The 25,409-nt window shown below is 39.4% G+C and overlaps 1 protein-coding gene across 2 annotated transcripts in view; it reads right to left on the reverse strand.

Moving 5' to 3' along the window:
- The window catches only part of NR3C2 (nuclear receptor subfamily 3 group C member 2), a 309,474-nt gene extending 284,628 nt beyond the window's left edge, over window positions 1–24,846 (reverse strand). The window contains exons 1-2 of one of the 2 annotated variants that reach the window (XM_033134524.1): window positions 24,499–24,749; window positions 17,488–19,237 (exon numbers count right to left, since the gene is read on the reverse strand). In XM_033134524.1, the coding sequence (XP_032990415.1) occupies window positions 17,488–19,235 (1,748 nt within the window). In that variant the 5' untranslated portion in view covers window positions 19,236–19,237; window positions 24,499–24,749. Of the gene's footprint in view, window positions 1–17,487; window positions 19,238–24,498 lie in introns of both variants that reach the window. The other variant, XM_033134523.1, reaches the window with a different exon arrangement.
- Window positions 24,847–25,409: the final 563 nt, after the last annotated feature.

Raw genomic sequence — 25,409 nt, forward strand, 5'->3', positions numbered from 1 at the left:
TTACTTGGCACAAGCATTTTGAATTTTTATGTAATCGAAATTTTCAATTTATGTGTGTGTGCTTTCTTCCACGGCTCTAGTGTTATAAAGTACTTCTCAATCCAGGAGTCAAACATGTGTTCCACTAAATGTTTTTCTCCATCGAGTTTCTCTTTAAGTCATCTGGAAATTATCTGGTGTACGATGTTGCCATTAAATCCTAAACATAGTGGAACTGTGAAGACTTAATACTATAGATGGTTTTACATAATATGTTTTTATCCTCCGGTAGTTTTAAGACTACATGGCAACATACGCTGACTTATTACAACAGAATTACTCAATTGGAGGAAAAATCATAATGTAAGACACTTCTATTCTGGTTACAACCACATCAAAAGCATCTCAAACATGAAAATTATTCTTACCTTTAAAAACCCACAGAGTAAAAGCTGTCATGAGCCTTCCCTAAACAGTAATTCTAGCCCAATGCGTAACAACGATATGAAGTCAGCAGATTTTTCATAGCTGATCTAAATCCCTAACAGGGTTTCTTCTTGTTTTATTCTGCTGTCCAAAGAAGATAGCAACTACATATTTGGTATCATCTGCGCACAGTGCTTACATCTGAACAGGGTTATTAGTGATTTTAAATGCGTGGAGTGGGGAGAGGGATTTTGACATTTTTGCAGGCCACCTAGATTTCCCTCCGAACCAGACTAGTGTACAACGGGATGCTCCTGTGTGCCAAGTAATTTGTTAATAAGAATAATGACACCGATGTTTGTGAATTATTTACTTTTAAAATAGAAACACAGAATAGGTTCATGATTCTTCCTATAGTAAAGCCACTCACTCGTTTGCATTCTAATATTTTCACAAGTGAAAGAGGTGGAAGTTAAAACCATCTCAGTCTATCACTGTGCAGCCTATCTTATCTATGCTACAGCCCATAAAAAGCAATTCTTAGTGAATATTTTTATGCCACGTATTGATTTTTATGAATACCACGAAAACAAAAAGCTTTTGGTGCTATTTGCCTTACTGCCCACACACACATACCCACACAACACCTTTAAATCAAATCTGCCATGGAGAATGTGATATATGCAAATATTAATCTTCATTTGGATTGCTCTAAAAAAAAGAGCTAAGAAATCACCAGTCGAAACTATCTTCATAATAATCTTTGTTTTTGGAATTTAGAGAAGAATAGAGTTTTCAATTAAGGATCTCATGAGGGCACAAAGAATTAGAAGGATTTCCTCTCTCTGCAATAATGTTAGTTTTGTGGTTGAATTTATTAAATCTACATTGCTAATTCTCTTCACAGTGGAATCTCTTAGATCATACTTTCTTAGGAGCAATTATTTACCCACGTAGTTCCTATTCCTCTATTTCAGTTCTAAGTGAAAGTAATAATAAAAATCAACACTAATGATAAGAACTAAGATTTTCATTGAGCTATACGCCAGCACATTACATAGATTAGCTCGGATGTATTTCCCAATAGCCATAGGAGGTAAGGACTATTATTGTCACTATTTTGAAGATGTGGAAACTCACTGTTAGAGAGGTTAGGGAACTTGCCCAGGGTCATATAACAAGCAAGTGGAAGTGTGACCCCAAAGTTGACCTTCCTACCCACCACCATTCTCCTATATACTCATTTCTTACATTTTCTTCAATTTACCAAGATTACTCTGACTTCTGACTGCATCCTTCCTAAATGATGCTCTCTCTACCTGTTAGTGTCTGCAAGCTTATTGATCCTATCTTTTTCAACTTGTCACATATCAACTAATCAGATCAACTTCTATCTCCGGCCCTTTTCTATGAGCCACATAGCATTCCAAGGTTCATGGGATTGTTTTGCCCAGATAGTCATCGTGTATGCATATTTACCACACTATAAGACCGAACGTATAACCTAGCACTACTGTTGAACAAACCATTCAAATTGCATTTTCAACTATAAATGTTCTGTTGGTAGTGGATCACTAGGATCCTCTTTCTGCAGTTATGTAATTATAACAACGGCTAAGAGGAGTGGTTCTTAACCTGGAGTCCGTGGGTTCATGAAATTATCCACTAATCTCCTGAAGCCATATGCAAAATGATGTGTAAGTAAGTATGTCTATTGTACTGGTGAGCAGGTATAAGTTCATCATGTTAGTAATCCTCCCACACCAAGAAAACATCATTTGTACCAAGACCATCAGGAGCTTTCAATGAGCAGGCCAAAGAAAATATTATATCAGACACTGCTTAGGTGCTCGGAGGTGGTCACTGATAAACAGCTCTGAATGGTCTAGGGCCATATTTATTAATGGGGTCAATTCAATGAGCCCTATGGAATTACATTAACGCCAATTTTCCCTATTATCAGAAAATGAGATGAATCTGCAGTGTACTGTTGCAACACATTCTGAGTGCTACTAAATGTTCTCATCATTATAGCATCTGTAAAGATACTGCATGAAAGAACTATCAGATCTTCTTTCCCTCAGAAAAAAATGTTGCTTTGGCCCTTTCAAATCATCAATTTTCCATCCTCCACAAGTTCTCAATAGTGCCTTCGATAATAGTTCCCTTCAATAATAGTAAAGTTCTTATTAATGATAATGCTTAGAGAATCAAACATTGTGGTTAACATCTCTATTTAAATAAAGGATAATTAATAACTGATTATATGATCAATTTTTTTAAACTACTAACATAGAGCACAGTTTCTTTTTGCCCAGAACATTTTGGAGAACCATCTTCCTTGGTTCTTGGTTCACGGGGCGGGTGAGGACAAGCACCCACCTCTCCATGTGTCTACAGGTACACACACACAACATCTCTGCTCAAGGTTGGATGTGAGAGCCAAGCCAGACCAATCAGAATCTATCAAGAAAGAGGCTATACCTTTCACCAGGATCAATAGCTAACGAAATGCAAGCCCAGAGTGATGCTGGCCATCGCTCCCGAAGACAAAGTTAAAAGGAAAAAGCTCCAAAAGATGGCGAGACCCGGAAATGTATGACACCACCCATGAAATCTGGGATCTAGCCAAGCCTGAGGTTCACCCCTTGAACTTCTCCCATTTTGTGGGCCAAGAAATTTGATTTTGTTTAAGCAAGTATGAGATAGTTTCCTGTGCTGTTTACAAACCAAGCATTCTGGCTAATCACTTTAAATTCACTTACGACCATCATATAATTTTATTAATGAAATTAATATTCAATTTCTAAGTATTCCCTCCCCCCGTTCTCAAACCATTATTGGGTACCTCCAGTTGAACACCACAATCTACTTCACAGTGAGATCTTAGATGTATCTAGATTTGGTGCCCTCAAGGATGAGGAATTTCTCATCCTTGTTCTGACCACACATCTAGGACTATGTTTTGACAGAATCAAGAGCTTAATAAATGCTTTTTGAATGAAAATTAGTATTAAACACACCATGTATATGACATTGTACTTATTAGACAGAAGAGTCAAAGCTGAGTATGAAATGGTCCCTTAGTCTCTGTACAGAGGCTTACACACTAGACAATATCTTTTACCGTGTGGCAAATTTCATCAAAGCAAAGCCGTCCCATTTTTATTAGGATTAAGCGCTATTTTTTACTGTGACAAAGTATACGTAACATAGAATTTACTATTTTAACTGTTTTTAAGTGTCTAGTTAAGTGGCATTAAGTACATTCACATGGTGCCACCCCCATCCATCTCCAGAACTTTCTCGGGTTGTTTCTGTTACAGATTCCAGAGAGTTGAGTCAACAGTATTGGTATTCCATTTAGCTATTTGGAAGTAGCAGTGCATTCCCTTTTAAAAGTCTCCATATTTTCTGTCCTGTAATAGTCTCTCTCCTCTCTTGAGCTAAGGACCAGGGAAGGGTATCCCCTTTTAAGTCAAGCAACTGAAACATCAACACTGTCTCAGAGTAGAATGACAAGCTATTACTCTTCTTCGTTGATCAAAAGCCTTGACTAACTCAGAGTTACTAACTCACCATTAGTTACACATCGGGAGGAGATCCCCTATGTATGTATAGACTCTTACACATTCATGGAAATGTAGTCATTTTCCCCATTAAATAAAACACTGATTTTTTTTAAAAACCTGTCGTATGTCTACTTTCCTTAAAACCCTTATAATACTAGATATCATTCTTTCTGCTATGGTAGAATTGGCAATAATAATTCTTTTGAACAAAAAAACGCAAATTGCATCAGTGTTCTGCAATCATAGAGGCTAAGTAAGCCATGTTCACAGGTCTCTATTCCTCTCCCTTTCTCAGGTATTGGCAATAAATTCATCGTTCAAAAATGCACGTTTCATGCAAATACACTTTCATAAAAATCTTTGGCTTTTTAAAGGAACATCAGCTCAAAAATAGGGAAATAACCTGGTAACGGACATCTACGACTCACCCATGGAGCTAAATGTTTCAGAAGTCGTATAAATGTAAGAGCCAACAGCTTTAGATTTTCACCATGGAAGGTTGTGTTTATAACCGTCTTCCCCTACTGGAGGCATCTGTTAATTTCTTCAGTTCCTTAAAAAACAGTAGTTGGAAGTGGGGCGGGGGGGGGGGGGGGGAAGTGCTGTTTTTACCTGACTCACAGCAACCCAGGCCAAAATACAGGGTCCATATCAACAAAATTATCATATTTCTACTACGTATAGAAAACTCAGACTACTACCGGAAGTCTCAAAGGAAAACCTCAATGTACACTTAACCTCAATGGGGTCTGAAAATAACAGAGACATGAAGAAAAGAAAAAAAAAAGACTTTGAATTCTATGACTATAAATTCTTCAGTCATACCTTCACGTTTCCAAGAACAAAAGTCTCTCTGAAGATAATTTCCATTTCAAAACTACAATGAGAACCCAAATTGGAGTAAATTATAGAATATCTGCTTCCATTACATCATGAACCTCCCAAACTTTGCCCATGGACTCTCTTCGCAAACTTACCAGAAAAACATGTTTTAACAAACTATACCATGTGATGGAGGAAAAGAAGCACTGTTCTACTTTTGAAATGAGCCCTGTGAATTCAGACATCAGTTACTAAGAGGACACAATAAATGGACTCCCAAAGGTGCTGAGATACTGTTCCTTTTGTATACATATCAAAATTCCCTGCGTCGCTATATGTCATTTACATAATCTTTTACCAGCTTGCTTTCTGACTTTGTCAAACCAGGAGTTGGCTCTTCCTGTTTCCATTTCCTGGGGGTATTTTTTCCATAGTCTAATAAAAAGTTCTATTTTGGTATCAAAATTATCAGGCCTTACTTTAATCCAAATAACAGAACTATCTCATGTCTTTCTTTTAGAATCATAATCATGCTTCAAATTTCTCCTTATTACTATAAAACTGAAGCTTTCTTCCTTCTAACTCCTTGGCATCTACTTTTTGTGGGGCCGGTTAACACACATAGCTTAGCGGTACGGTGGAAAAGGACCAGACTTTGGGTCAGATAATCTGGCATTCAATTACTTCTCCCTTAAAAATGTTTCTAATATCTACTCCTCGCCCACTATTCCAACCACTCAAGCGCTTTCCTCTCAGCCTGAATTACTAATGATAGCCTCTCAGCTGCTTTTTTGTTTGTCTGTCACTATTTCCTATCACCCAAACTGACCTTTCCATCCTTTTATGTCATTCCTTAGTTTAAAAAAAAAAAAAAGCTTAATAGTGCTATATTGAAAGTGCCAAACACTTCTTCTTAGAATTCACAGATTTCCACGATCTAGTTTTCCGAAACGACGATTAAACCCCTCACAGCAGGCTTCGTTTGTCCTTTGTCCACATACCTCACCACTGCTATTACCTATTCCTGCACTTCTCTGCACCTCACCAAACACCACCAATCTCCAAATATCAACAGAAATCTCACCTCCTCTATGAAGCTTTCCTTAATTATTCTAGCCCGCACAGAACTCTTCCTTTTCTAACCTTTGGAAACAGTTTTTATCTGCATCATACAACCAAACACATAATTAGGGAACAACCAAAAAAGCTGTGTATACTCGTGTGTGTCATCTCCCCCAGCTATGCGGGAACGCAACAGAGAATACAACGGGGACATCTGGTTTGTTTCATAGTCATTTGGTTTCTTCACTCACATGAAGAACACCGTAGGTCCTAAATAACTGGAAAATTGCCTATTATTTTTCCTTCATGCAATACAGAATGTTACCTAACTATTTTCTCTTAATTCTAGGCCTCCTATCAAAAAGCTCACATTATAATACAGATAACATTTCGCTTAGCATAATGATGAGAAACAAAAACTCATAAACACAGACAATAGTTTAGTGGTCACCAGAAGGTAAGCGGGGAGGAGGACAGTGGAAGAGGGTAAACAGGGTCAAATATATGGTGATGGAAGGAGAACCGACTCTGGCTGGTGAACACACACTGTGATATATAGATGATGCATTACAGAATTGTACACCTGAAACCTATGTAATTTTACTAATCATTGTCACCCCAATAAATTTCAATAAAAAATGAAAGAAAACAATGCAAAACAGAAAAACAAACAAACAAAAATACGCAGATAACAGAACTCAAAAAAGAAGAAAACAACCCAATAAAAATAGGCAAAAGAGTTAACAGGCATGACAAGAAGTCATATGGATGGCAGGTGAGCACATGAAAGATGGTATCATTTAGGCATTAGAGAAATGCCAATTTAAACAGTAATAAGCTATCTCTGTACAGCTATAATAATGTCTGGAATTAAAAAGACTGACTCCCTCAAGTGTTGGCAAGGAAGTTATAGAGCTAGAACTCTCACTGCTGGTGGGAACTTAAAATGGTACAGCCACTTTGCAAAACAGTTTGATAGTTTCTTAACTATTGAAACTATACCTACCATATCATCTAGCCATTCCACTTGTAGGTTATTTACTGAAGAAAAAAAAGCATATGTCCATACAGAGATTTGTACGTGAATATTTACAGCAACTTGATCTGTCACAGCCAAAACTGGAAACCCAAATGTCTATCAACAGGTGACTGGATGAACAAACTGCGGTATACAACAGAATACTGCAGCACAGAAGAGAAACTCTACTGATACATGCAACAACATGGAGAAATCTCAAATGCATTACGTTAAACGAAAGAAGCCAGAATCAAAGGCTACATAAAGTACGATTCCATTTATATGACCATCTAGAAAAAAAAGAACTATAGGGACATATAAATGGTCACTAGGGCTTGGAAGTGAGGAGAGGGATTGACTGAACAGGCAACACACGGGAATTTTGGTGGGTGACAGAACTGTTTTGTATTTTGAATGGGTGGTGATTATATGACTGTGCATCTGGAAAAACTCATAGAACTGTATACCTGAAAGACTGAATTTTACTGTGTGTAAACTAAAAATTAACAAATGACTGCCTCATAAAATGGAGCAGCCGGATAGCTCAGTTGGTTAGAGCACGAGCTCTGAACAACAGGGTTGCTGGTTCGATTCCCACATGGGCCTGTGAGCTGCGCCCTCCACAACTAGATAGATTGAAGACAATGAATTGCCGCTGAGCTTCCGGTGGGGCGGCCAGATGGCTCAGTTGGTTAGAGTGTGAGTTCTCAACAAGGTTGCCGGTTCAATTCCCGCATGGGATGGTGGGCTGCGCTCCCTGCAACTAAAGATTGAAAACAGCAACTGGACTTGGAGCTGAGCTGCGCCCTCCACAACTACATTGAAGGACAACAACTTGGAGCTGATGGGCCCTGGAGAAACTCACTGTCCCCCAACATTCCCCAATAAAATTAAAAAACAAACAAAAAAGACCTCATAATAAAGACTAGGAATAGGTCACTTAGCTTGCAATACACCATTGCTCTTGTATGTTGAGATTAGAAAAAACCTAGAACAGTAGCTGTTGATTATTTTGTGAAAATCCTAAAAATATGAGGTCACAACAATTTTTTGCTAAACTCAACAGTACTCTCACTGTTATTTAACAATAATTGTATTAATCTTACACAATCACCAACACTTATCTGTTCACCCCAGGTACATATCCGCCCCTAAGTTCCTCTATCTACTAACCCATTTGTTTATGCATTTCATCAGGATTTACTGAACATCAACAGTGTACCTGGCACTGTTTTAGAGATGGAAAATGTACCAGTGAACAGGACAGATAAGGACCCTGCTCTCAGGAAGTTTACAATTAGGAGAACTGAACTACATGAAGGTGATTTCTGACAGGTATGTATTATGAAGACAACAAAAGAGGGTGATATGTTAGACGGTGAGGGTGGCGCCACTTTAAATAGAATGGTCAAGGAAGGCATCTTTGAGAGAGACATTTGAGCTAATTCTGAGTGACAAGAAGGGGCAGAAAACCAAAACCTGAAGGCAGAGCCCCCAAAATGAAGGGGAACTCGGTTCTTCTGAGCCACAGAAAGGTCAGTGTGGGGAACGAGATAGCAGGAAAAAAGATACTGAATAAGGTGGGCCTGATAATTTGGTGCTTTACAGATCCTAAATTATTTTATGCTGTAGCCAGAGGGCTTTATATCAGCCACATAATGTGATTTATGTTTTTAAAGGATCCATCTGGCTGCCTGTTTTTCTAGGACATTCAGCTTTCTCCTCTATCTCAAGTACCTGTTTTCTCATTTACCTGAGCTATGTGGCCTTAGGCAAATCATGTATGTACTCTCTGAGCCTCAGTTTCCATATGTGTATAATGGTCACCAGCTACCAGCCACTGCTTACACATACGGGTTCCATCGGGCAGTTAGATATCTGACTCTAAGACTAACTGCAGTCTCGCTTCTATTCTCCCCTTCCCGCAATACAGGACCCATCAGTTATCCTCCCTCCCTCTTACATTTGCAAACTCCATCTCAGCACTGGTCCACTGCCCTCTTCATACCTCCCCGTCCAACAGAGTCCTTACTCTTTGTGCTACCATCTCTTGCCTCGGCCCTTTTCTCTTTACCACCAAACAGATGCCTCCCGAGAGTAAACACTGTGCCCACATCCCCCAGGCCTCCTCTCGTCGTTGCCAGCTTACTCTTTAGCTAATCACAGTCCAATCCCATTCCCACCACTCAAAAGAATGTCTCCTTGAAAATCATCAGCACACATCTGTCACCAACAACTTGGTCTCATTCCTGTTCTTCCTACCCCTATCAGGTTTTGAGCCACCGTCTCCCACCAGATAGAAAGGACAGTGTAAGAGACAAAGGGCCCAGTGCTGTTACCTGCTGCTTTGTAGGATACTGGAAAAGGCAAGCGACCTCTCGGGGTCCCAGCTTCAGTATCTGTGCCCACAGAGCCTGAAAGCCCTTCTAACCTGGAAACGATTCTTGCCTACGGCATCCGTGACTCGGGGCTACCTTGATTGTCTGAACAACTTCCCGTGGCCTCTACTAGGATGCATTGCTCATCCCCTAAGTCGGGTGCTGTTCCTCCAAATTCCCAGCAAAATACACTTGAAACTATACTGGAGTCACTATACACATTCTCTGCCTGGGCAAGAGCACCCCCACTGACCCCCTCCCATTGCCACTTGTATGAAGAGGCCTCCCATGTCTGCAGACCGACACATTCCCACCTACACGGAGACCCCTTCCGAGGAGAAGCGGTCTGGAACTTACAACACCTGTAACCAAGGCAAAGCATCGCTCTTCTCCAAGCCCCTTCTTCTTGACCTCTCATTGCTCTTCTCTGTTTACCGTTATCCGTGACAGTCCAGCTCAGAACAGGTGAGTTTTCACTGATTTTCCACATACTTTACTTTCCATTTTGACTCAAAGATCAAGTCCTCTCCTTCCTCAACAATTGAGTCCTAAAACCATTAGGCAACACACAGCAAAGTAGATATCCACAGCGGGGGGCACCCAGCTGCGGTGGCCCACAGTGTGGCACAAAGCCCAAGTGGCTCCGATGCCCGACGCAGAGGGTGAGAGTTGGAGCCGAGTCAGAAGGCATCCGTGAGTTCGAGTGATCTAGTGTAAGGTATCCACCAAGGAAGGAAGAGGTCTGTCTTGCAGGGACAATCAGTGCCTGAGTGGAGTAAGGAGGATATCCACTGGGGAAGCGTGGCCCTGAGACCCAGAATGAGGAGTTAGACCCCAGTCATCGATGGGGATGCTCCTTGGAGAAATGGCTGATTCCAGGACTGGGCCAGGTGGGCCTTAAGCAAGATATCCTTCCAGAGAAGGATGGGAGCATGGCAAAACGACACAGAAACCATCTCAAATGAGGTCTCGCTGGCTAAGTCAGAACAATCTGAACCTCAGAAATGAGGACAGTAACCAGCTATAACCCACTGCATTAAATAAGAAACAACAATGCCAGGCAGACATAAAGAATTAAATGAATCAACAAAGTTTGATAAGAATGGGATGTTTACACAGTTTCAAAGTACCTCTCCCCAACATCTCCTAATTGCAAAATGGAAAAGAGTAACTTCCCGATAGAGAAGCCTGGCAGACAGCACCTGAGTCACGTGATCCAGTAACGGCACAAAGAACAATCACTTGTCACCTCGTAGGAGGCAATGAGAGGAAAGCAGCATCACTGCTGTTACATTCCTGCCAAAGGCACATCACCTGCATCTAAGCATGAGGAAACATACGACAAACCCAAATCGAGGGACTTTCTACTAAATAACTGGTCTTCAATCTTCGAAAGTATTGTAAAGTCATGAAATCTAGTAAAAAACGGAGCAACGGCCCCAGACTGAAGGAGACTAAAGAGACATGACATAATGCAACTACGTGCAAGACGCAATTCTGAACTGAATCCTTTTGCTACAAAAGACATTATTAGCACAACTGGCAAAACTACAGCGACGTCTACGGAGCAGATGTCAGTAACTCAATGTTAATTTCTTGATTTTGATGGTTGTTTTGTGGTTATGTGGGAGAATGTCCTTATGTATAGTTATTTTGAATGGACTTCATTTTCTCTAAGTTTGTGATCATTTGAAAAAGAAAGTTTTTATACAAAACTCGGTTCCTACAAAGGCTCCTTCTGTAATATCCTACATCTGTCCCCTTTTTTTCCATTACCCCCTGCCATCCGTGCTCCAAAGAATCAAGTCCCCATTCTCCTGCATTGTTGCCATAACTCCTTAATAAGACTCTTTCCGCTCCAATCCACCAATTAAAGGTTTTCCAAAGTGCACTTCAGCTCATGCCACTTCCCTGCTCCAAAATTTCAATATCTCCTCATTACCTACCAAATTAAGTACAAAGTTCTTAGTGTGATTTTCACGTTCCATTCCCTTGTACTTTCAACTAACCTGTTCCAGGCTTTCTTCCCCCCAACTCTATCACCGCCAGCCACACAGTTCGACCACATTCAGTGTTTCCTGCCCATCTCCAGGGTTTTGCTCACATAACACCCTCCACCAGGAAGGCCCCGCCCTCACCCCCTGCAAAGTTTTCAAGACTAAGGGTAAATACCAACTCTGACCACCACGACCCACCCTGCCATGTCCACATTTTTCAAGACTTCCATAGATAATCTCTTCCTGTCAGAATATCCAACGTTGATTTTGCTCATTACAATCCTTATTTCATTCTGTTTTAAGTTGCAGTTTTTATGTCTCAACAACTCCTAAGATACAAGGTGAGGTTACACACCAATGAACTAGTCATCATTTATAAAATTAAGTCATAGCCATCGTTAAGAATTCAGATGACCAGTTATTATCTCACACTCTCTCGATAGAGCGTTAACTTTTTAAGTATTCAAATTACCTTTCGTTTGTTCTCTTTCCTTCCTGAAACTAGAGCTTTCTATTTCTTGCATAAAATACAAGTAATGTTTCCTCTTTTCTACATAGAAATTTTGGCCTGGACCATACCACTAACTATCATAAATCCAGAAGTTTCCAGAACATCAATTAAGTAACACACGCTTACATGTAATTACAATTTAGCTTCATCATTACCTTACTATATAAAGAACAGAATAAAACTCTTAAAACTGAAAACAAAGCCTATACTAGACAAGTTTAAAGCTAGACATTCTAAAAATTAAGAAGACATTATCCATTTAACACTCTTACATTCCTGAACTTCCATGAACAAGTTTTGGAAAGAGTCCACAAAAATAGACAATGTAATACCTATATATAAATGTAATCAAGAAGGCAATATTTTTCTCCTGGTGCGAATTGAGTAAGTAAAAGAAAACAACAAATTATTTAGCAGCAGAACTAAATTTTATCACTAGATGAGTAGTATGAAACTGAAGCAACAGTTGAAAGCTTGGAATAAAAGTATTACTTCAGAGAAAAAAATGTGTGACATCAAAGCATTAGGGAAAGTGAAGTGTTACTCCTAAATTACTGTGATCAATATAACATTTGCTATTATTCTAAACACTACAAGGATAGAAAGGTTCAGACACACCCAGAATTGCAATACTGCAAAAGGCATCAAAATCTATAAGTGATAAATCTCCAGGTCCGTTTCATCATGTCACTGGTATGGAAACAGCCTTAAGTTAAAAACATGAGTTTATTTAACTGACACCATGACTTTTATCTCAACCTTTTTAGGTATGAAATAAAAAGCTCAAAATTGACTAATACTTCAGATGATAAAAGGTGGATAATACTGGCATATAAACCTAGGATACTTGTGATATTAAAAGCAAAATTTATACAAGCACACTATACATGGTGATTTGTAGATTAAAAAACCACTAAGATTTGTATTCTTTTAGTAAAATCATCGCCACTCTTACCAAAAAAACCATATATGAATGAAAGTGAATAAATCATCAAGAGCAGCAACTCTCGTTTCTAAATCATTTTTAAAATATTATTTAGAATACTAATCTGGAGAAATTCTAGGTACACTAGCAACTTCAAAATCAAAATATTATGAGATAAATAAAAAAAAGAAAGTTCCATGTTTTCATTTACAAATGATCTAAGTAATTCTGTAGTGGATTTATTTTATAGTAAGCACCAATAATCCATCAATCTCTCCCACTCACCCTAAAACCCATCATTCTTTCCTCCTGTGTATTACACAGATATATTTACATCTCAACGATTTATTCAGAAAGTTTACTAAGAGACTGGGCAAACTTTGTAACAAACTCCTTGAATTCCGAAGGTTTTGGTTTATTAGAGAAGGTGAGTTTCAAATGACTGTAGGGACAGTTAAAAAAACAAAAAAACACCCCTGTAGATTATTTACTAAATTGTTTCATTCCATTATGGGGAGAGAAAAAAATGTAGCATATAATGAGCTAGATACCTGAAGGCTTGTCTTGAAACCTACCAGAATATGCCCTTTGAAATGGTGAACTTTATATTCAAAAGTCTGTCTGTGTTAGCACCTTGTTATGCTGATACTATCGAAGTGAGTAAGACTGTCACCATAAACATCCAATGTTATGTCAACAGAAAAATCCTGTTTGCAGAAGGAATGGTGTAAATTAAAAGAACAAGAAATTCACAGTTAAGTGTCAAATTCTGCAAAAAGGAAAGATCTGATTTCAAAAACCCTGCTTTTCAAAGTAAAATGATAGGTCACTCCGACTCACTCTTACTTTGAAATGGTAAGTGATTTTTCTCTCCAGACTACCCTAGAAACTACAGAGCTGGACTTGTGATGAAATATACTTGAAACTACATCAGCAACTATGTTAAGGGATACTTCTCTTTTGATTTTTAACATATATGACTCCAAGGAAACTACACGGCCACTCAGTAGTTTGAGTGATGGACCTCAGCATCTAGTTCAACATGTTCACCTTAAAATGAAGAAACTGAGGCTGAGACTAGTTGTGACTCACTCGGGGTTATAGTTTTGTTTATGTCCAAGCTGACAGGGGAACGCCAATCTACACAACACAGCTAGGTCCAGTGTCCACCCTAAGAGCTTTATATTCAGCTTTTGTCATAATTTACAAGGTGGCGATCAGACAATCCAGTCACTGGAAATTATTAACAGATAGATGACTTTTGTCACTCCTCCCACAGAATCCCCATAGACTGAAAACACAACACACATTTCACAGCCATTGCTCATTTTTTATCAGCTCAAAAAATTAATCTAGATGAGAAACACTTTTTTTTTTATAAATTTCAATAGGGCACGCCTTCCTCAGCATAACGTTCAGTAAAACTAACACATAGAAAGTATATCCTCTGTCTTCCTTAACCTCCAAAGGGAGTACAGAATAGCAAAGACCAGCAACTCTCAACTATTGGGTCTTGGGGCGCTTTTCCACTCTTACAATGTATGAGGATATCAAAGAGCTTTGGTTTATATGAGTTATATCTACTGATATTTACCATATGAGAAATTAAAAATAATATTTATTTTAAATCGTTTCAAAATAAGTCGTTATATGTTAGCATAATAAACATATTTTATGAAAAAGTAACTATACTTCTCAGAATGAAAACTTGAGTGAGAGGAGGGGCATCACCGTTTTACATTTTTGCAAGTCTACTTCTACTGTCTTGCTTAATAGAAGACAGCTGGTTTTCAGACATAGTTCTATATTCAATGTGTGGTGATACGTTTTGGGCTCAATTATATGAAGAAAACCTGGCCTCACATAGATATGTTGTCGGAAAAAGGCAGAGCATTTTAACGGCCTTTTCAGATAACCACAGATAGGATTCTTTGATAACAACCTTGACGATAGAAGTTTCTACAAGGTTAGCTGTAATGTGGAATCTGAAATCATCATCAGTGAATTTTTCATACGTTGTTAACATTAAAATGCATTGGTCTACCTTCAACTTTGAACAGATCTTTTACCAATGCATGGTCTTTGACTTCGTGAACCTCCTCAAGAAGGTCTCAGGAACCCCAAACCATACTTTGAGAGCTACTAGAAAACAGTTTAAGTTCCACCCAAAGCTAAAGGATATAATGAAACCTACAAGTGGTGAAGCACTGCCTTGATCCTTTACAACTTTTAATTCATTAATTTATTCAACATTCCCTAGAATGGGGTATCATTGTTATAAATTGCAAAATAGGCAAAAAGGTTGGATTTTGGTCCAAAATACACAAAATAAGAAGCCAAGGATGAAGCTTGGGTGAGGTTAAATTAAACATTATATAACACGGAAACTGAAATCTGGGGGGAAAAAAACAACTGAAAATCCTCTGATCCTTGAGCCTGTATTCTGAGAATGATCAAAACAAATAGATGTGGATGCTATCCACCAGGAAAAGCTATAAATAATTACTAATCTCTAAGACACTTTAAATAACATTACAGTTTTGAAATCAAAGTTTTAGGAAAACGTACAGTAACTAGCACAATACCAGCATATATGCAAACAAAATGAATCCCCTCTAACTATATGAATTCGTATATAGAGAATTTTGGAATGCTCAAGAAGAGACAACAGAGAGCATCTTCAGTGCCCAAAAATGCCGGGTTAGCTCAAGGTCACTGATTCATATTAATATGTTTAAGGCTAGACCATCAGGAGGAACTTCAAGAGTTGAGTGTGGAAATTACAATTAAAACAGTAGAAACAGAATACAGAACAAACGAAGAGAGAATTAATGGTTTAGCTACTATATCTCTGGTATTTCTACCAGAAATATCATTACCCAAAGCAATAACCTTCAAAATGAAAAGAATATATATATATATATATATATATATATATGCACACACACACACATATATGTGTATATATATATACACACACACATACATACATACATATACACACACATACATTTTATTCTTAATCAGAGTAGAATTTAATCACAAGAATTATCAACAAATATTTCTTTTAACTATGTACAAAATGCTTCTTTAAAATTATTTTGTAAAATTTCATGATAAAGAAAAAGAAAACAAGAAATGGAAACAAAAGATTGTGAAAACATTAATATTTAATTAATAGTAATCGCTAAAATGTATATAATGTATATTACATCCCAGATGATATTCAAAGTGCTTCTCATAAATTAACTCAATTGTCTTAACTGCACTTGAGATGGGTACTATTTAATCCCCTTTTAACAGATAAGAGAACTACAGCCCAGAGAGATAAACGGATGTGCATCGGGATACAAAGCAATTAAGTGACATAGCTGGGATTTCAACCAGGGCAACACTACTCTTAACTACCAGACTATACTTCCTCATACTAACTCAGTAATGAAATATTACTTATGAAAAATGTGTGCAAAATTTCCTTCTCTAAAAGAAAAACAAAGCACTATTAGTAGAACACATGCTGAATTTGGTTCTGATGAAAGCTATGCTATCTCCTGACTTCTGTGAGAGTTTAGAATTTAAGTGATAGAGGCAGCATTAAAATATGATGGAATAGATGAAAATGAAGAATGTGTCTTTTATGGAATGATTGCTTCCATAAAAGCAAGCAGAGCCAGGTTTGAGTAAATGGCAAGGAAAGTAATGCCCTTTCTTTGGAAAAAATGAAATAGAAAGAGGAAGATACATAAACCCCATATCTTGTTCATGGGATGGACATATTTCCCACAAAATGAAATTTTAAGGAAAATACCCTTATATTCTTAGATGCCAAAGGAATGAACTATATCTAGGAAATCAATTTTTTATATGTTCCATAAAGGGATCATTTATTACAACCACATAATAAAAATAGTACTAAAGCAAAGTCCAATGCAAGTATCCATTATATAACTTAGAACTACCCTTTAGTCATATCTAAAACCTCTTCCTTGTTTTTCTAAGTATATACATTATGCTATCTGAAACAAGGAAACGCTAGAGATATTTTACAGTAAGTCATGTATTATTTTCTTGCAGATCTTAAAAGTTATAGGTACACCAATTCAAAACTACAGTGACATATTTCATTTCCAATATGAGTAAGAAAGCAAGACTGTCCACTTAGTAATTTTAGATGTGCTGAGTCTGTAAAAGTTAAAAAACAGTTAAAGAAATGATTTATTTGTATTAAAAACTGCAACTCACATACAATTAACCTAACTACAAAAGAACAAAGAGAGTGAGAAGCTTCTGGCTAACAGATTTGGGGTTCCATTTCATTTTTCACAACCAATGGAGTTATTAATCAAGAAAGTTATGAAAAGAGACTAAAACCACAAAAAAGGTAATTTAAAGCAAGTTTAGTGAACCACTATACAGCTAGAGAAAAAAAAAATCTAGCACTAGTCTGCTAAAGTAAATATAGTAGCAGGCAACAGAAAACAAACTTTTTCCAAATACCTACAATACGCAACGTGGGGGTGGTAAGGGGGGGAGGGTGACATACCTGTGTAGGCTCCTTCAACAGTAACACAAATATTTCCTAAGGGAGCTTAAGAACTTTTTCTTTCTCTATTTCAAAAAAAGTAGTAACATTATACCAAAGAGCAGCAGAGAGAGCGCTAAATGACCATCCTTAACAGTATAAATAAAACAGTATACTGAAATGGGTTTACATTTGTCAACAGTAAAGATAATAATGTTAACCTTCAACATTTTATAAAACCATGACTTTTAAAAGAGGAGAAGAAGCCAACTTACCTTGATACATTTTCTGGAATGTATTCTAGGACTGGATATCCATCGTTTCTTCTAGATGACAGGTCACTGTGTGATTTCCACGACTCCACCAATGTACTGACAGACGGAAAGGAACTCAAGTGTTGGAAAGACTGGTCTCTAGCTGATCGTGATAAAGATATTGTACCTTGAGCACCAATCCTATAGTGAAAGGACTGTCCACCTGAATTCACACCAACGATGGCAGATGAAGGGATGCTGGCCTCTGAGTAATAGCTCCCATCATCTGGTTCTTGTTTAATCCCCATTGGGAAGCCACTGCCTTCACAGGTACCATCAAAGCCGGGCACGGGTGGCCCTAAAATTCCTGATAGAGAATAGTAGTCTTTATCATCCATAAAGGAAAAATATGAGCCATCCATGAAAGGAAATGGGTTTACTGTTGGATTCCCTTTAAAAGAGGTGCCTGAACACGAATGCTTGGTTGATTCTTGTTTTATTGGTACTGAGAACGGGGAATCAGAGTTTATTTTGCTATTTCCTCTCAGACACGAGCTGCTGAAAGCGCCATCTGGCTCTGGTTTTATGTACTGGACAATATTAAGCTGGCCAGTCACACCGTTGGAGATGGCATTCTCTACTTCCTCAGTCTTAGGAAAGGGGACCTCTTGAGCACCTTTCTCGTGTGTGTCTGGATTAGGATCCACATCCCGGGCTCCACTGGATCCCGAAGGGGTGCCCGAAGCAGTGTAGCTGAAGGCATTGTTTACAGGGCTACAGATAGACCCCACAGTACTAGCAGTTGGACTGGAAAGTGTGGATCTGTTATTTGTGTTGGAAGGGCTGGAAACAGAGCACCTTGAGTTGTTGATATTCGCAGGGCTAGACACAGAGGATCGCAGAGTGACATTGGGACTGGAGACTGGAGATTTCACACTGCAGTGACTTGGAGGGCTGGAAATTGGGGATTTCATGCTACTCAATGGACTTGAAAGAGGAGAGCCCACGTTGGTGGCATGGACTGGGCTGTGCGACCTGGAACCTCGATGCTCGATACTTGGGGAGCACGTCAAGGGAGTCCCCTGGGTGACGGGGCTGTGCACTGTGAAAGTGCCAAAGCTGGCCGAGGTGGAGGACACAGAGCTGATTCCAGCAGGGCTGCAAACTGAAGATGTCATGTTCAGAGGGCTGCAAACAGACGGGCTCTTCTCATGACACAGGATAGGGCTTTTAACAATGGTGCGCATGACCCCGCCATTCACAGAGCTCCCAGAGTCAGACATAAAGGATCTCAAGGGCCTGCTCATACTTAGAGTGGAAGGACAATGGCCATTTTCTTTGTAATATTTCACCAGCTGTTCAACATTTTGATAAATCTTTGCTGGACTCATGCTTCTTTGTTGGATCTGATCAAAGGTGTAGTCGGCATCTCGTATGGAATCCATGTATAAACCCATGGACTCAGCTACAGTTGCTGAAAGTTCCTTAGATTCCAGCTCGGTTTTAATATCAGATGTTAAAATCCCAGACCGAGTATTGTCTTGCTGAAGGCAAGGGAGTAGTTCGTGTTTTTCTTTGCTGCTTCCTTGAGTACTGTTGTTTGGAATAGCACCGGAAACACAGCTTACGTTGACAATCTCCATGTAGTTATTCTCATCTGTCCTCTCTGGAGGTCCCAGGGAAGAACGCTCCACAGCCTGAGAAACTGGACCCCACCGTCTTTCCATCTCTAGCCCTTCAGGGCGACTGTGGTAGCCTTTGGTCTCCATAGCTAACAAATTCAAATTAAAAAAAAAAAATGAATTAGAGTCATTTATAGCAGTATTACTCAAAAAGGCATTCTAAAATTGCATTTACTAAGCTATAAATATTCTACGACTTATAAGACATATTCTACGTCTTATAAGCAACACTTCAACACTATATTAAAACCGGTACCTTTTTAGGTATTGATATAACAGAGTATTGACTATAATTTGTCCAGAGGCCAGGCTATAAGAAGCAATCATATAAACTATTGTGCACCAAAATAAAAGTAAGATATTTGCTATAATACAGTATTTAGAGCTTGCAAAGCATATTTACAAATGTTAACTTATTTAATATGCAAAGTAACCCTAGGGAAGGATGAGGCAGAGAAAAAACTGAGGATTTAGTGAGGGTGGTGACTTGCCCAAGGTCAAAGACCTAATAAGTGACAAAGTCAGGTTTAAAAAAACACCTTCTAAACCCCAAAGACATTTGGAATCTTTCGGGCCTAGGGAAGCTGCATCCCATGTCTGAGACACAGCTTTATTAAAAACAATAAGGAAATGCAATTAATGTTACCATTTCCCAATATCAAATTATCAAGTAAATTATCACAGGGAAAACTACTGAAGAATTATTTCTAAAACAATAAGATTTTATTAAAATAGATTAGTGATGAAGGTGATTTAATGTCAATTCTGAAAAGTTAAAGGTTCATAGATCCTGATTAAATAGCCCACAGCTCAAAGAGGCTATATGAGAACTCAGGAATGTCAGGACTCTCTTCTCTTTATTTCAATACTGGTGAGGACTTTGAGATGCTCCCTGACCTAGCGGTACCTCTGCTAAAAAGACTCCCAACAGACAGTTTCATTCTCAACAGTAAATGAAGGAAGTTCGAGAAGGATCCTGACAACTTAGGTGTTCATTCATTCAACAAATATTTACCAAGTGCGTGCTACATCCTGGGCCTACCATCAGTCACTGAATCTATAGTGATAAAACAGGCACAGTCCTCATTCTCAGAGCCCACAGGACTGTTTTAGATCTACCATCCTATCCACTGGCTCTCTCTATAAATTTATTTCATTGACACAATAATTATAATAGGCTATATTTATATAATTTAGGCATTATACATTAATAGGTATTATACATTAATAAATCCATGCAATATTATAAGCCTTTTACACACTTATTTACCCTTATAAACAACCCCTTAAGATTCACAACAGTATTATCCAAACGATGCAAGGGGGAAACTGAGGCACAGGGCACTCAGCTAAGTGGCAGAACTGGAATTTGATGCCATGTCTCTCTCTACACTAAGGTTATCTCAACCTGGGCACTACAGGCATTTCTGGAACTGACGATTCTTTGTTATGGAGGGCTGCCCTGTGCATTGTAACATGTTCAGCATATCCCTGATCCCTACCCACCAGATGCCAGTAGCAACCCCCCTTCCCAATTATGACAACCAAAAATGGCTCCAGACATTGACAAAAGTCCCTGGGGGAAAAAAAAATTATCCCTCACCCTGGCCCCAATGACAACCACCACTCTTGAGAAAATTAAGTCCTTCTCAGTAAAAATTTTATTTGTACATTTTCATATATGAAAGTCCTAAAATAATTATGTATGCATCTGTCAAATCCTTCCAGTTGTGTAAACAGTCTATGACCCAAATAAAGGTCCTGATCTAAAAGACGCAATTTCTGCACTTCTGCACATATTACTTTCAGCCTCTCATTGCTTTCCTTCCTCTGCCACTCACTACCTCCATCCTTCTCCTTGTTAAAAACAAAAAGAGTCTAGGAAGTTCTTTTGCTACAGAACTTATATTAACTAACACAGAAAAATAATGATGATTCTACTAAATCAATTGGCAATAGATATCACAAGGCTGTATGATGAAATTTAATGTGCAAATTGTGTGCGTATTTTAATTACCTATTACTTGTCTATATTCTATACTGTATTTTAAGTTCTCAGAAGGCAGAAACTTTACGAATTGCATCCCAAGCAGATAGTATAGTGCAAATAAAAATTTTTGAACTAGTATAATATAATCAATACTCAGTAATTTGTGAACATTAAAATATACCAATTATGTAGTCTACTTTTACTTAAAGAACATCATTCTATAAATTCCTAATCATAAATCAGTCACAAAACACTGGAAAATCAATCAAGTTGCAAAAGCTGAGGTGGTTATCTAGTAATTCCAGCCAAAAAAATTAAGTGTGGATAAAAGCCAGGTAATAGTTGAAAAAAAACACTATATAGTGAAATGGAACCTAAGTGGCTAATACTGGTATTTTCTACTTTACTGAAAAACCATTTAGTCACAGCCACAGGCTGAAAAATACCAGTATATATTATGTGCCTCTTTGAATTCCACCTAAGAATATTCTGCCTTCTCCATAAAAAACTTGAATGGATATATAACTGAAGTACAGATGTCTCAGCTCCAAATTCATTAAACATCGCAAGAAATATGTCTATCCGTGCTCAAAACTGAATCCCATCTGTGTACCACACTCCTCCCCCAGAACCCTGGCCCTAAACCCACATGCCCTGTCTTGGTAAACTGCACCAGCCTCTACCCAAATGCTTGGAAGTCATCCTTGCCTAGGCACCCTCACTAAAGGCCACCAGCTGCTTACCCCTCCCCATGTTCACACCTGCAGCCTCATTCTGGCTTCTCTGGTCCCTGGAAACAGGCCTATCTGCCCTGAGTCTGAAGGGGGATCCCCATGCAGATCCCGCTTCAAAAAAATCCATCCTCCAAATTGTCTTTTGGAAAGGATCACCACTTACTGCTTTTTTGAAGTTTCACAGTGGAAGTCTGCATGCTAAGACCCCTGGGCAGTTCTACAGTGCAGAAACCTGTTTCCTTCGGAATCCAGTGCTTCCTAAACAATTTGACCATGCACCCTTTTTTCATAGAACACTCACTAATATTCTGAGGGATGCTTTTCGTCATTCTGCCCTAAAGCAGGAGCCATATCTCAGACTTCTGAAGCTATATGAAGATTTGAAGAGAATCTGTATGGGAGATGGCTGGTAAGGACAATCTTAAGGCACTCTACAAACAAGCACCTGATCACAACTTCCGAGTTCTGCTTAGGTAGCCTTAAATGCCCTTCACAATACCATAAAATAGCCTGCATTTCACCACATTATGGACAGGGCTATCATGAAAGAATATGCAAAAGGCTTTGTTGAAATCTCAATTAGCTTTGATTAAGGTATTCTCATCTCCCAACCAAACGCACCTCTCAACAAAGTAAATAAAGATTAGCAACAAACAGCAAAGATGGAGCATCTGCATGGTTTCCACTGTAAACATTTCAAAGATCAGATTTTTTTTTTAAATAGGTTTATTGAAATGTGTTAGGCTGAATTCCCCCTATTATTTTAGTTAGTCTTCTCTATAAACAAATCAGATTAGGAATTTATTTCCTATGTTGTCCAGGAAACCCAGGTTATCCTTTTGAAATTGGCATAATGACCAAGTCTTGAGCAGAATTTCAGTCAACGTGAACTAAGCAATGAATACTAAAAATATTAGTTGATGAATATGATACGCATAGAACTTCTATCCAGAAGGAAAAGGAAAGTTTTTGTTCCTAACATACAAAATACTGGTATACAAATCTAGCTTATACAAAATCAAATATGTCTCCTTTACAATGAGGATTATAACAGAGACTTTCCTGGGACAAATACAAAAAACCCTTATGACCCTTTAATTTTCATGCAAATGGCCTCCTCACAAAACATAAAGGAGATTTCAAGTAAAGAAAAGCACTACTAAACTGCTCTACTTTAAACCATATATATGCTCTTAAACACTATTTTTACAAAGGAAAAATGTGAGTTTAAAATTTTATGTTTTACAGCCTGTGTTAACTTGCCCTTTTCCATAAGGAAGTAGTTGTTTTCAGGAATATTAACAAAATTCTTGCAAATTTGTCTTTTATGTGAAAACACTTTCACTTTTAATATTCTTCCCAAACATATGTCCCATTTTAAATGTATCATTTTCTATAGTTATTTCATTATAATACGGCATCTTAAAGACCAGAACCTTAAAAATTTCACAATTTTCACTGGTTGCATAGTTGTAAAAGTTTGTTGTATGTAACTATTTTTCTGTCATCCCCACTACAGAACCATTATTATGTTCCCCTCGTTTATAGATGAGGTAAATGATAGTAACCGGCCCAAGGTCACCTAAGAGAGCGGGAGAACCAGTTAGAACTGAGCACACCTGATTTCTATTCACTCACCTAATTCACTGAGCCACCTGATCTTTCCAAAATCCCCAAACCAAACTATTTCTCCCTTAAAGGAAAAAACTCGCCTTTAGATTATTTTTTAAAACTTCTCTCCTCACGCACTTCCATGATAGCGTGCCATGAAGTCAAACATAAAATTAAAACTTCATAGCAGAACTGCACAGATGGAGAACGCTGTTATCATAACTGTGTAAAGATCATCAATAACAGCACCTAGAGAAATGGCAATACAAATGTTAAAAGGCAATTTAGTGCATTTGAAATTCATCTTCAAAAACTTGTCTGCTATCAAAGTTTTTCTAACTTTTATAATAGTTAAAACCGATGGTGCCATAAAGAATGATTTAAACCTGGTCTCTTAAAATTCAGTAGGAAAAGCCATGTCCCTAAATTCGGTAGAAGGGTACGGATGCCACCAAAAGAAGCTTTATTCCTTCTCTGCCTTTAGAATCCCAACTGATGACACAGAAAGCACAGCCTCTCTCAAGAGTTTCGTGAATACGGGGAACCGGGGAATGCACGAATTACCAGAGCCCCTTTCAGACAGGATCTATCAGGATCTCTATCTCCTTCAACTGCCCTTAATAAGCTACACCTCCAGCTGAGATTTGGGTGCTTCCGCAATTGATAGAGGAAAGATATATTACTCAAACGTCCTTTAAAAATTGTAGAAGGCAAACGACTCGAAATTCATCTTTGGGTAAAGGGAAGGGTGGTGTAGACCTCCCACTGCCAAAGGCGGCTGAAAGCTGCTCGTTAGAGGGCATTTATCCAAAGTGGCCCAACTTTCCCAAAATAGTCCTCTGGCGGCCAAAGGGGGGGAAAAGTGGAAAACCAAAACAAAACAACAAGCACACAGCACCATACTGACTGTGCCTCCGGATTACGCAGCCACTTCTCCCTGCAAAGTGCACGCTCCCGCACCGCGGCCGCACGCCCAGGCCGGCAAGAGGCGCCCCGCCGCGCACCCCTTACACACCTGTCTCGGCTGGGGTCCGTCTCTAGGCGTCTACCTGTTGCAGCGCTCGCCAACGCTACGACACTCCTGCTGCGGAGCCCCCCTAAATCCAACCACATCCAGGCCAGCGAGTGCCGCTCCCCTTGCAGCGGGAGAGCCCGAGGCGGCAACGCTCTGGCACCCAGGTGACTGCACGGGCTTCCTCCAAGCTGCCTTAAGTTGGCTTGCGTCTCCCTAGTCCAATGACACCCGGGGCGCGGAGGGGCGGAGAGCACGGGGCAGGGCCAGGGCTAGGGGCAGGGCCTGAGCGGGCGAAATAAGGAGAGAAGGAGCGAGGGCGGGCGAAAGCCCGCAGGGGGAGTGGGCCAGCTCCAGGGCCGGCCCTTTTAAAAGCGGGTCACATGCCCAGATAAAGTTCAAGTTGCTATCCCGCCCCCCTGAGCCCTTCCCATTGGCCCAGAGGAAAGCAAGGTTCCACGCTGCATGGGTCAGGCGGGATTCTCATTGGGCAATCCCAGCTGTCAGTCACCAGGAGGAGACATGACTGATAACAAAGTTGCTGCGACACAGCCTGGACACGGCAGCTTCCTTAAAGCCGCAGCAGCGGCGGGTGCTTGGGGTGTCTGGCAGCGGCTACGACGTTAGGCTGTAGGTACCCTCCGTACGTAGACCCTCGCCCCCCTTGCTCGACCGTCCCTAACTTGCTAGCGCCCTCCGTGCTCTCCTGGCCGACCCTAAGATTTCTGTAAAGACGTGCAAAGTGTGCTGACGCGGAAGAAGCCGGTTTTTCCGATAGCCAGTCAAGGTGTAGTCCCTTAATGCTCTCCACCTGCAGCGCCAGGTGAGAGGCAGCCCTTGCCCAGGCACCGCCCACAGCGTCCGCATGCAGGAGAGGACTCCCGGGGGGCTTCACCCGACCCTTGAGGTCCGCT

This window comes from Rhinolophus ferrumequinum, chromosome 18 (genome assembly GCF_004115265.2).
Source record: "Rhinolophus ferrumequinum isolate MPI-CBG mRhiFer1 chromosome 18, mRhiFer1_v1.p, whole genome shotgun sequence".
Classification (NCBI taxonomy): Eukaryota; Metazoa; Chordata; class Mammalia; order Chiroptera; family Rhinolophidae; genus Rhinolophus; species Rhinolophus ferrumequinum.